Raw genomic sequence first — 14,046 nt, 5'->3', positions numbered from 1 at the left:
AAAAAAAATTAAATGTTTTTAAATTTTTAAATTTTAACTTTTAACATTCGAGTAGTATTTTAACTTGTATTTTATAAGAAGAACTTGACATATATTATTGAGCGTAGGCCTGAACAGGATACAGGATAGAAATAAGTGGAAAACAAATGTGATTGCGTGTGATTGTGCAACTGTGTTCGTACACCTGAGGAATACCTCTTGAGGTCGAAACATGTAGTGTGACAATAATAAAAACATGTTGCGTGGTCGGTGAAATTAACCCTAATATTGATTAAATACACAACAGGATGCAAGAAACAATTAAAGCTCTATTTACTTGGCATCTTTTAGCATACTTGAAGAACTCTGTCCGGCATTTACTTCTGTTTTGTAGTAGTGAACATAAGAAAGTCTCCTGAGACTTCCTTCTTGCTACCAGTAACTCCTTAGATAAATGCTTAACTCCTCTTGGTAATACCCTCCAAATTACATCTTACTGTACACCCTCCTCACTTTTACCTTTAACTGTTTAACTGCTCTATTATAGTACATTAATTTTTACTCAAAATTTTATGAGGCACAAAACATTCAGTACCCTAAAAAACTATGCACTTATAACTTTTCCATATCTTCCTTACAGAGCTAATTTTTCCAACCCATGAGGTAAACTTTTCCCAAAGAAAGGTTTGTAAATCTGAAATGTCTGTCTTGTGGTATAATGGGACTGTCCTATTTTTGCTGTTGATGAATTTCATCCCATTCTACTTCCAATAATACCCTGCTATGATCACTGATTCCAGGTACAGTGTTACAAGAGGTAAGCACATTATCTGGTCTGAGGAGGTAAATGTCCAGCAAAGCGTCTTCTCTTGTCGGGCCTCTTACTACCTGAGTATAACCATTATTCCATACTACTTTATTTGCAAATTCGTGAAAACTGTTTGCAATCAATGCTTCAAAATCCATGAGGGTTTTATTTATAAGAGCTGTAATAGTGTTCTCTTGTTGCTTTGTTTTGTGGTTGTACCCATAAACTCATGTCTTGCCACTTCTAATGGACCTTAGGAAGTGTGGGTCTTTGAAGTCTTTCCTGAAGATGCCAACACATGCTGATCCAATTCTGCTTTTGCTACTCAGTCAGCAGATGAGGTACAGATGTGGTGGCAGTGTTCAGATTTTGCATAAGATTGCGTGGCATGATCTACATTACATCACCACCTCATTAGCAAACTGATGGATAGTGAGGCATCTATATTCTTTAAGAAGTGCTTAATGTACATAATCTGTTCATATGATTTGCTGATTGGTGGATTTTCTGTGTATTCAGCAACACAACAGAGGTTGTTCCAATTTCAAATTTTAAAAACCACTTTAATTTTTTCTCTCTTAAGAGCAAGTTTTAACAGCTGTGGGTTTCCATAGCAGTTTTATGTAGTTTGAAACAGAATGTGATTCATGACACACTGACCACTCTTTGAACTGTTTTTTGAAGTACAAGAATCACAGCTAGAACTGTGTGACTTTAATCTGTCCTGGCTGTGTGTTTCATTACAGTAACAGTAAATATGTGTGCTCCAGTTAGCCAGTTACTGAGTGGCCTCCGTAGTCTAGAGGTAATGTTCCCACCTCATGACTCGTGGTACGCGGGTTCAAACCCAGCGGAGGTCGTCGAATTTTTAAGGGCGGAAAAATTCAGGGAACAAGTCCTCTGGGAGGGACTTTAAGCCGTGTCCTGTGTCGTAGCTTTACGGCACGTAAAAGAACCTCGTATCTCCAAAGGAGGTCACTGAGCCAAATTCAAGGACGTTTCTCGCCCAACAGTAGTCTCTAATGCCTCTGATAGATGGGGGAAGCATTATAGATACCGCCAAGCTAGTGGAGGCCGAACTCGCTGGCTCGGTCGGGACTGATGGGACGCACTAGTATTGGTAGGGTATAGAGACTGGAAGAATATCATAGAGGGAAGCACAATGGACCAATACAGGTCTAAGTGCATGGGGAAACCCACCCTCTCCAGTAACTAACTAACTAGCCAGTTACTGCTTTTTCTTCAATAATAATACCATAGCACGCAAGACAAAACATGACCAACAGCGTAGTAGTATCAGGTCATTTGAAATCTCCCACTTTTAAGTGTTAAGATTAAATTGCAAGGTGTCACTTCTGAATACTATGTAAGTGAAGGTTTTGAGATTAACAGAAAATGATTTCATACCATTGTCTAGCCATAGAATTGTTTACAAGGTAAGGTACTGTTAGCTTAACCAGTCTAGAAAATATTTGATCACTCTGCATGTGAATGTGAAGGACAGTGCTGAAGTATGGGTGTTAGCTGTCAGAGGAGCTGAAGTGTGAGTATAGGAATGATGAGATGCTACATGCCTTTTTCAGTCAAAGAGTTCAGTGCAGAGGTGGGAATGTCTTCTGGGATGTGACACCATGTAGTCTGTTAACAGTGTTACAAGCATGTCAGGAGGAATCTGCTATCTCTGTCATCAGGGTAGCAGAGTAACCTCTTAAATGTCGGTAACATTTTACCAGTCTGCATGATGTAAAATGTAAGGTAAAGTCATCCCTGTGTGCTTAATTAAACACCATGCCATTAAGAGTGAATGTATAGCCCCACCATTCTTGGCTTTGGGATGGATAGAGGTGAGTGGTCAGCTTCATGCCCCCATCCGCTTTACCTCCAGGGTTGAGCCTGAAGTACCCATTGGGTAGGAGGCTGGTTGAGCCCCAGAGCCAGTGTGGACACTGCGAGTAAAGATAAAACCTTGTCCCTGCTGGGAATCAAACCTTAACCATCCAGCCCATAGCCTGTTACTATACCTACTGAGCTATCCATATTCCAGAAGATATTAATTTTCATAGTCATCACTGTAAGATTCTCAAAACATGCATGGAAAAGTTTTGTAAAACTTGAGGGTTGCATGCTGACTAAAAATGGTTAGAGATTAGTGAAGGAAATGGATCTCTGTTTGAATGAATATGGGGAATGCCAGTTAAAATGTTAAAATTCCGGGTAAAGAAATGCTTGAAACAGCCATGAAGAAGCCAGTCCATACAATCATTAACAGTATCTATGTGGTGTAAATGTTTGCAGGTGTGTCTGGTGAGAAAGTTGAAATTGACCCAGTTATGCAGCAGAAGGTCAGCGCCAAGTTCTGGAACCGACAGAAAGCCGTTAGTTATGACATGGATAACATAGCAGCTTGTGATCTCATAGATGCCAAGGCCAACAGTCGTTCTATATTCCGCCTTGTTTACCATCATTCAAGTGCCGCTTCAGGAGAGCAAGCTGAATCTTTGCAGCACCACTCTGATCTCGCCAGCTACAAGCACCATGACTTTGAGGCAGAACATCGAACTGCTGAAGAAATTGTGCAGAAAATAAACCATATTCTAGAACTAAGATCCAGCGTCAGAAGAAAAGAATACCTCGCGTTAAGAGAAAGGAAATCACACAGAAAACGAAGCTTCCATCTAGGACCCAGATGATTACTGGACAGAGTACTTAGGCAATTAGGTATACTGTGTTTTTTGGAATTTCAGACTAGTTTAAAACGAGACTGTTTCTAATGTACATCAATCTGTCCCTATTAGAAAAATCAGATGAGGTCATAGTCTTGAAATTTGTCTGATTTTTTTTTCTCAGAGTGTGAACCTAGCCTTGGTTGTAAAACTACAGAAAAATTATGTATTTTTGACAGTTGTTTCCAGTTTCCATTTGCACCCACTATGGTGCTATAACTTGTATCATATTTATCATTATTTGTAATGACCAGTGAAGGGTATATTGAAACTGTGATGGTCAAATCATGAAAGAGTATGGCGCATTTGTCCATACGTATGCTTCAAACAAAGAAGTGCAAATTTGTAGGTGATCAAGTTAACCAAATATTGTTACTGTTCCTGAAGGATATATCAGAGACATTCTCTAAGAATGATTCTTTAGGTTGTGCATTAACCCTTTAAAACACAGTGGTTACTATATGTACCACAACCTCTGAAATTTAAAAACTCTGCATTTTGCCCACAGTGCATTAATAGATATTCTGAAAGTAGGCAGTGATAATCTCCCTAAACAGTATTAACCTGTTGAGCTGTGTACAGGATACGGATTATTCTGTGAGATAGGCACCGAATTATTAAATATTATTTAGGTGAATGTCTTGCTTCAATGTTAACCACAATGACGATGAAAGAAATGTAATTCCAAGTTTGTCAGTGATATGCAGTCTATATGCAACCTAAAGAAGATTGTTTCTCTAAGAAATATATAGTATACATGATTCAACTTAACAAGTGTTACTGCGAGTGGGTATGCTACAAACTGGAAGATTGTGGGTTCAAGTCCTGATGAGGTCATTGAATTTTTTTCAATTGACCTAATCCTTCTAGGTGCACTGTGGCCCTGGGGTTGACTCAGCCTCTAACAGAACTGAGTACCAGGAATTAATTAAAATAATATTCCTGGGGAGTAAAGCGGCCGGCGCGTTAGGCTGATAACCTTACCGCCATCTTTGAGCCAATTATCTAGATAATGTGGGACCCTCAACGTCTCACAACCCTATGGGCCTTCACTGCCTGGTACAGGGATAGCTTTACTTTTTTTTTTTTCTGCGAGTTCAGTTTCTTGGCAACAGGCTCTTCCCTCCCCCATACTGAGATTTCAGTTTTGGTCCAGGCTCTGAGAGGACATTTTTAAACAACTAATGTAAAATCTATCAGAACAGTATTTGTAATAGTAACTGCATTCTAGGAATTTCAGTGTATTCTTTTATAAACACTAGCAGCTGGGTGCTGCAAGCGTGTTTGTTCCAGTGTTCAAAAGTTTTAAAACTTTCCCTATCACATAACTCCTGAGTCTTCCAGCATCTCTCTGTCCTTCGGGGTTATGCAAGTATGATAATTTTGGTAGTCTCATATATTGTACATATATATTATTTTAAATTATTGCCACTGCTTTTCAACTCAACTTTGCTTTAGAATATGACATGAGGAAGGTCCTGAAATTAAATGGGCCACATCAGCTGCTGATGTGAATCTACTGGGTGATAACATAGATACCTTAAAGAAAAACGCAGAAACTTTAATGATGCTAATAGGGAGGTTGGTCTAGTAAATGCATAGAAAACTTAAGTATAAGTTGCTGTCTCATCACCAGAAATTGAGGAAAAACCATGATGTAAAGATAGCTAACATATTTGAAAATGTGGCACAGTTGGAATATTTGGGAATGACAGAAACAAATCAAAACCTGATTCAGGAGGTAATTAAAAGGAGATCGAATTTGGGTAATGCTTGGTACAGTTCAGTCCAGAACCTTTTGTGTTCTCTGCTAAAAATGTAAAAACTAAAATATACAGATCTATAATTTTGCCTGAGGTTCTCTAAAGGGAGGAACATAGACTGAGGGTGTTTGAGAACAGGGTGTTGAGGAGAATATTTGGACCAAAGAGGGATAAAGTGATGGGACATTGGAGAAAACTGCACAGTGAGGAGCTTCATAACTTGACTCTTTACAAAGTATAATTAGAATGATCAAATCAAGGAGGATGAGATGGACAGGGCATGTAGCACAGTTGGGGGAGAAGAGGAATGCAAATAGGATATTGGTGGGAAAGCCAGAAGGAAGGAGACCACTAGGAAGGCCAAGACATAGGTTGGTGGGTAATGTTAAAATGCACAATTTCCATATTAAAATCCATCACAACACAACAGTATCAAGGTCAAGGCCAAGATTGGTTCAGCTATTAAAGCCATCATCAGGCAAATACATGATTACCACATTCACACCACTGAACTGCAGTGCTGGTAAAACTGGGTACATGATAATTATTACATTATAAAATGCTTGGCATAAAAGTACAGTGAACTATAAACTTGTTATAAAAACGAAAGTTATAGGGTAAAACGAGGTTAAGACTCTTCATGTGATGTTTTACATCATCAAGTCGGTTGTTGGTTGTTGCAATTTTGTTATATTCCCTCAGACGTAATGGTATATTCTAGATTTTGTGTACATGTAATAAACTGCTTTGGAGGCCCGTGGTATGGATGTAATATAGTATTGACGTTAATTGTTTGACTGCCTCATCTTACAATGTATTTGTCCATTCTGTAGGGAATATAAACTGCCCCTCAAAACAATTAACGTTAATACTATACTACATCCATACCATGGGCCTCCAAAGCAGTTTACTACATGTAAAAATCTAGAATATATCATTAGGTCTGTGGGAATATAACAAAATTGCAACAACCAACAACTGACCTGATGATATAAAACATCACATGAAGAGTCTTAACCTTGTTTTACCCTATAACTTTCGTTTTTATGATAAGTTTATAGTTCATTGTACTTTTGTGCCACGCATTTTATAATGTAATAATTATCATGTATCCAGTTTTACCAGCACTGCAGTTCAGTGGTGTGAATGTGTTAATCATGTATTTGCTGATGATGGCTTTAATAGTCGAAACATGTAGCCAAGCCAATCTTGATCTTGACCTTGACATTGTTGTGTTATGATGGGTTTTAATAAGGAAATTGTGTATTATAACACAACAGGATGCATGAAATGAAAAATATTAAAATTGGATCTTAAGAGACATAGGATGGGGTGGTGTGGACTGGATTGATCTGGCTCAGGATATGGCTCTTGTGAACAAGGTAATGAACCTTTGGGTTCAATAAAATGTTAGAAAGTTCTTGAGTAGCTGCACAACTGGCAGCATCTCAAGAAGGGCTCAGCTCCTACATATGACCATGTCAATCACCGAACACGTTAAGATACGGCAGCCATTCTTGTAGAATGTATAGAATGGACGATCTAGTAAAAAAACTTTTAGCCCATGTTTAAAGTCATTAGATCCATCTGATTTTCTTAATTCCAAAGGCAGTCTGTTATACAGTTTAATACCCATATTGATAACAGTTTTCTTAAAAGCTGGCCTAGATATATCAGTATATACTTTCAGTTTGGAAATACAGTAAACCCTTCAATTAATTCATTTTCTTTTTAATTCGCTTAGTAGGGGGAGTCCAACGGGGTCCACTCAGCATGGCAGCCACTGATTGGCCTATTGTAGCCTGCCCCGGGTGATTACGATGATGGAGAATTTTGTGGAATGAAGATTGCAGGGGAAACTGAAGTACTTGGAGAAAACCTGACCCAGTGCCACTTTGTCCACCACAAATCCCACTTGACCAGACCCGGGATTGAACCTGGGCCGCCGCGGTGGGAAGCCAGCGACTAGCTGCTTGAGCTATAGCGCGGCCACAGTAAACCATTGCTTGATGCATTTGTTTATACAGTGGAACCTCGCTTAATGAGCATAATTCGTACCAGAATCTTACTCGTAATGCGAAACAATTTTTCCCATACAAATTAATGTAAAATACAATGTGTTCCATGCCAAAAAAAATACTCAAAAAATGTTATGTATAACATTTATTCAAAGAAAATTATATATACATTGTTAAGGAGCGTGAATCATCTTCACCTTTTCTTCTATGCGCAATGAACCACCCTGGAATGCGAATTCAATTTGCAGAAAACAAAAAAAAAAAAATCGAAATAATTAGTTTATGATACATATCTAATGCTTTTTTACTAGAAAGCTGTCTAGAGACATTTGTTTTTGCCAACGCTTCAAAATTTGGTGAAAATGCGACACAGCATTATCATTAAATAAATTTAGCGGGCATAGCCACTGCCTTATTAGGGTGATGCTTCTCAATGTATGATGCAACAGTTTCCCATGCTTTCAGCATTTCTCTTATTGCGCTAGAAGATTGTTGCTTTGCTGTTACCTCCTCCTCCTCGAGGATAGTGCAAATCGTTGATGTAGACCGATTGTATGTGCATGCTAGATCAGCCACGCTCACACCTCGTTCTCGCTTTTCAATGATTTTACGTTTCATTTCTACAGTTATTTTTATTCTCTTATGGCTGTTTTTTGTGGCTCTTTCTTCGGGGACATTTTGCAAGGGTTATTAAACTTTGCACCAAAAAATCACAAATATAATGTCTGAAGACAGGTTTGGAAAAATGTGTGATCACAAGCGACACTAAGAGGCTAGCGCAGCCCTGTCCAATGCAGCGCCTGTGATATATTTTTCTGGCGCCCTCTGTAAGGCCATATAATTGACCTGATTTTTAATATTAATTCAAATTGTAAGACGAGACATGTTTGAACGTCTGAGTACTGTTAAATATTTTCACAAAATTTCCTTGAAGCATGGTACAGTATTAAACATTGCTTGAAAATGTATGCCTATTTCTTTTCTCCCTTGCTAACAACCCCAGTCTTAATTCTTCTTTACACTAGAGAAACCATCGTCCTCTCAAGATCAGGTAATTTTCCCTAGCGGTATTTTTACCCCCCTCAAACAGTCACAAGTCCTCACTGAATCGGCTTTCATGGATTTCGGATTTATGGTCTAGGTACCCTAAAATTTTCTGTGATCGGCAGGGCAAACATATTCACCGACACGAACATGACTATGGGGCCCAGCTTACCGTAAGTTCCCCAGTTTCTAAACTCATCGGCAATATGAATCAAAGTTACTTTAATCCCAACAAAGCGATGCCGCAAACAATAAGAACATGACTATGGGGCCCAGCTTACCGTAAGTTCCCCAGTTTCTAAACTCATCGGCAATATGAATCAAAGTTACTTTAATCCCAACAAAGTGATGCCGCAAACAATAAGAAGTTATTAAGAGGGTCGTACACTAATGGAAATTGGTAGTAGCTATATTTCCAAGTTCCTAAAAAAAGTAATGTAGAGCGACAATTTTTTACTAACCACAGTAACTTCAACAATGAATTTCCTGTGAAATCTGAACTAAGAAAACAAAAGGTGAAAGACCTAAAATCTAAATTAACCTTGCAACAACGTGTATTTACAAAGCCTATCCAGCAAATTAGTAACATAACAATAGCTTCTTATAAAATCTGTCATGTGCTAGCTAAAAGGAAAAAACCTTTCAGTGATGGGGAAATAGTTAAAGAAGCTATGATCAGTGCCTGCAAGTCTCTGTTCGATGATCACACAGATAAATCTGCACTTATGTCTTCTATCAAAGGACTTCAGTTGTCTCACCAAACTGTTGCTAGATGAGTTGAACAGATTTCTGATAATCTGGAATCTCAACTACATCAGGATTTGCAATTGTGTGAATATTTTTCACTCCAGCTTGATGAAAGCACTGATATATCAGATGTTGCACAATTATGTGTATTTGTTAGAATGGTTTTTGGTGATTTTACGGTAAAGGAAGAGTTCGTTAAACTGCTGCCACTTCTAGAACGTACTAGGGGAGAAGACATATTTAATGTGTTCCTTAAATTTGTGAAAGAATGTAACTTACCACTTTCTAAACTTGTTGCTATAACTACAGATGGGCGCCTTCAATTATTGGTAGGAACAATGGGTTTCTTGCTCTTTGTGCTAAGGATGAATCATTTCCCAGTGTTCTTTCTTATCACTGCATTATCCACCAGGAAGCTTTATGCGCAAAGGTTTTGAAGTTCGACCATGTTATGAATGTAGTAACTCGTGTGGCAAATTATATCAGATCGTCTTCTACTCATCATCAATTGCTCATAAATCTTTTGAATGTGTCGGACACTGAGCATGGTGACATAATTTTCCATGCAGACATGAGGTGGCTTAGTAGGGGGAAAACACTGGAACGATTTTTCTGTCTTCTGGATGAGGTCAGGGACTTTCTGAACTCATCTCCTGGCCAATATTATCAAGAACTTGATGAAATATCATGGCTACTAGGTTTAGCTTTCTTGACAGATATCACCTCAAAATTAAATGAGTTAAATCTTGAATTACAAGGGAAAGATCGTAACATTTCAAGCATGATAAGTGTGGTTAATGCTTTTCAAAAGAAACTAAAGCTATGGATTGCACATTTAAACAGAAATTCCCTTTCACATTTTCCGCATATGAAATCTGTTGTGGAAACCTTAAATGGCTGTGAATACGATCTTCCATCTTTTGCCCAGCATCTTGAAGCCCTTGTGACCGAATTTGGTAATAGATTTAGCCAGTTTTCAACACTTGAACCAGTGACAATGTTTATCAGTAATCCATTTGCTACTGTTGACGTTAGTGAACTTGGATGGAAGGTGTGTGAAATCTTTGGAAAGTATAATCTCGAAGAATTAGAAATGGAAATTTTAAATTTCCAAGAAGACATATCTTTGAAATCCTTATTTGCAACTTGTAGCAATTTCTGGACTCTGGTGGACAGGAATATATATCCCATGATTCATAGCATTGCTCTGAAAATTTATTCTTGTTCTGGTTCGACGTATCTGTGCGAAGTTGCATTTTCATCTATGAGCATCATCCAAAATAAATACCGATCCTGCCTAACAGACTCACACTTAGATGATGCACTAAGAGCAGCCTGTTCCAGCTACACACCAGATTTTCGAGAACTTGCAGCTAACATGCAGTGTCAAATTTTGCACTAATTACATAAGATTGTAAGTAAATATAATTATATTAACAAAAGATTTAGTCAGTATTAAATTTCTAATTATTTTATTATTATTATTGCTTGAGCGCTCGGAGTGAGCGGACGTGTTGTACTGTGTGCTCCTGCTCCTGCTGCGAACATCAAGAAGTTTTATCTCGTGAATCCAGTGGTGTTTCTGTGTGGCTTCATGGTGGCCAGCCGGGATGCTTGTCCAATATGTGACAAGCCATTTTATGGAAAACAAAAATTTATTCGGTGTGGTGCATGTGAGGTGCGATCTCACTGTGCGTGCCTGCAACTTGGAGAGGCTGAGCAGGCTACTCTAACCACTGAGGGTGAGTCCGTATACAAGTGCAACGCGTGTGCGAATTCATCAGGCATTGATATGGATCCTACTAATTCACTGGGATCTCCATCTAATGAAGGAGCCACGAGTTGTGCTTCATCCAACCAAGAGGTCTCTCCGCTTATATCTGTGAGTAATCAGCTTGAAGCTATTAGAAACAATGGACAATGCACCGTGCAGTTAATTGAGTCCCTTGTGAATATGGTAACAAATCTGGCTTAAGAGGTCGCCCATCTCAAAAATGATAACTTGCTGTTGAAAGAGGAAATTAGGAATCTGCATAGCCATGTTGAAGCCTCACCCAGGCCCCCTAGGGAGGAGCGCATTCTGCTGGCAGAAACATCCCGTCCTACAGAAATAGGACCACCACCAGCACTCCTGCTGCAAGTGCTGTTGTCAACAAGGTTAAGCTTCGCAGGCAGCCCCTCATCAGTATTAGCAACTCGCAATCCTTGCCGGTCGTCAAAAAAGCTGAAAGATCCAAGGCACTATTTGTCTCTCGGTTTAGCCCCGAGGTTACTGTGGATGATGTGCACAAATCATTGAAGGAGCAATTGAGTCTAAAACAGTTGGTCTGCACCAGACTCAAAACTAAATTCAACTCGTACTCTTCATTTCATATCTCTGTATTGGAAGACAAATTTGCTCTAATAAATAGCACTGGTGGCTGGCCTTCTGGTTGCTTGATTGCTCCATATTATGGTAAGCTTACTGCGGACCAGATATTTACTGCCAGCACACCTGAAGCGGCAGCTCCTGCTGCTGCTGTTAAACCTGCAGCAAATCCAGCAGATAACAATGAGGCTAACGGAGGCAGCTCAACATCCACTTAAAAATGGCCTCTTTCAGTGATGTGAGCACGAGTCGTTCGGCCATGTCGCATCTGAATTTCGGTAACTCTCTTGGCATTTTTTATCAAAACGTTAGAGGTCTTAGGACCAAACAACTTGAATTTTATGACGTGTGCGCCTCCAATTACGACATAATTTGTCTGTCCGAGACATGGCTCAACGACCTGTGCTACGATCACAGTCTGTTTCCTAACCAATACACCGTTTACCGGTCTGACCGGCCGTATATAAACAAGGCTCGCGGTGGTGGTGTTTTAACAGCCATTACCGCTAGCCTGGGCTCTTGCAGGTGCAGGTATGATTTAGAACTCTGTTCTGAATGTGTGTGGGTCGAGGTTCCCACTGCTGATGGCATAAACATGCTTATTGGTAACCATTACTTCTCCCCTGACACCAAACCAGAAGTCATTACTGCCTACTTTCGACAATTTGAAATAATCTAGACACGAACAATACTTGCGTCATATTACTCAGTGACTTCAATGCTCCTGGAATCAACTGGGAGAACGGGACACCTCTTTCTAGTTGTCATTATTATTCTAAACTCAAAGGGGACTCTATATACACCTCTACATGTTTTCTTGGCCTGAGGCAGTGTGTTGAGGCTGTTGACACTGTTAACATGCTTGACCTAGTATTTGCAAATTTCACTGATCTAAAGTCTGTTCCTGCCGACTCTGGGTTGGTTGCAACTGATATATATCACCCTCCTTTGAATATTGATGTTCTCTTACCTAATGTTAACAGTAATTTAAAGTGAGTGTTTAGTTATCAAAATTTCGCAGCAGGGAACTACGCTTTGCTTTACAACATTCTATCAACTTATGATTGGTCAAGCGTGTATGAAACCTCTTCTGTTGACGTAGCAGTCGCTAGCCTCAGTGTTGCTGTCAGAAGTGCCATGGAGCAGGCAATTCCTTGTGGGTATCGCTGCAAGTCTAAATTCCCTCACTGGTTCTCCTATACCTTAAGGCATTACATCATCAAGAAAAATTATTTCCACCATCGTTTTAAAAAGAATCCTTCTGATTACTTTTACGACAGGTTCGCCTATTATCGAAAACTAGTTAAAAATACCATCAAGTCTGACAGGCTTAGGTGGTTGAAGTCAGTTGATAACAATTTAAAGTCACAGCCCCAACTTTTCTGGAAATACGTGTCTAATTTCAGAAAACATAGATCCGGTTCCATTCATCTAGAAATTGATGGTACACACTTAGTCCAGCCTGAAGCTGTTGGTGATGCATTCGCTAAGCACTTTCAATCTGTTTACAATAACCACTGCTCTAAGGTCATTCAACTGTCTTGCAATCTTCTGAATTTTTATCCCTTGCCCCCGTTTCTGATGCTGATGTCTACAAAGCCATCAAGAGACTAAAACCATCAAAATCTGTTGGACTTGACGGTATTCCTGGTTTTATCATCAAAGGTTGTGCAGATATTTTTATTCCTATACTTAGGCATATATTTAACTTTAGCCTGATGCAGCAGTATTTTCCTGCTGCATGGAAAGAATCTGTTGTACCAGTATTTAAAAGAGGCAATCATGCCACTGTGAGGAACTACAGGCCTATTTCTATATCAGTAATTTCTCTAAATTGTTTGAATTCATTATTCATGACCATGTTTCTCATTTCGCTAAATTTAATTCCAACCAACATGGCTTTACCAGAACTAAATCTACAGTTACCAATTTGGTGACGTTTCTCGACTTCTTGACGCCTGTTATCCGCGGTCAGCGTCAAGCTGATGCCATCTATTTTGATCTTTCTAATGCTTTTGACCTTGTCCCTCATAATATGCTCTTGCATAAATTAAGCTCCTTCAGATTCTCTGATGCTTATGTTAGCTGGTTTCGCAGTTACTTAACCAACAGACAAGCCAGGGTTCGCGTTTCTGGCACTCTCTCCCTGCCTTTTCACGTAACGTCTGGGGTGCCACAAGGCTCTGTTCTGGGGCCTTTTCTTTTCAATGTATTTATAAATGACCTATGTGACTCCGTTAACTACTGTAAATTTCTAATTTTTGCAGATGATCTAAAAATTCTCCGCATTATTAACTCTCCTCATGATTGCCTCTTACTTCAATCTGACATTAATTCCGTGACTGGTGCACTGCTAACTCCATGAAACTTAATATTGCTAAAACGCGTGTTGTATCATACACCAGAAAAACAAATTTTCTGAGCTACGAGTATCAGCTTTGTCATGATATCATTACACACACCAGCAGTATTAAGGACCTGGGTGTTTTCTTTGATTCAAAGTTATATTTTCACACACATGTTAATTACATATTTTCTGAATGCATAAAGCTTTTAGGCCTTATTCGCTCCATTACCTACAGGTTTTCCTCCATGG

General features: G+C 39.2%; 1 protein-coding gene across 2 annotated transcripts in view; it reads left to right on the top strand.

Annotated features, from left to right (window-relative positions):
• Window positions 1–7,056, top strand: part of LOC111868886 (target of rapamycin complex 2 subunit MAPKAP1) — a 55,596-nt gene extending 48,540 nt beyond the window's left edge. Inside the window, exons 9-10 of one of the 2 annotated variants that reach the window (XM_023859952.2) lie at window positions 3,083–3,505; window positions 7,018–7,056. In XM_023859952.2, the coding sequence (XP_023715720.1) occupies window positions 3,083–3,477 (395 nt within the window). In that variant the 3' untranslated portion in view covers window positions 3,478–3,505; window positions 7,018–7,056. Of the gene's footprint in view, window positions 1–3,082; window positions 3,856–7,017 lie in introns of those variants that run through there. The other variant, XM_023859951.2, reaches the window with a different exon arrangement.
• Window positions 7,057–14,046: the final 6,990 nt, after the last annotated feature.

This window comes from Cryptotermes secundus, unplaced genomic scaffold (assembly GCF_002891405.2).
Source record: "Cryptotermes secundus unplaced genomic scaffold, Csec_1.0 scaffold684, whole genome shotgun sequence".
Classification (NCBI taxonomy): Eukaryota; Metazoa; Arthropoda; class Insecta; order Blattodea; family Kalotermitidae; genus Cryptotermes; species Cryptotermes secundus.
Note: the sequence above shows the minus strand (reverse complement) of the source record. Positions and strands in the feature narration are given on the sequence as shown.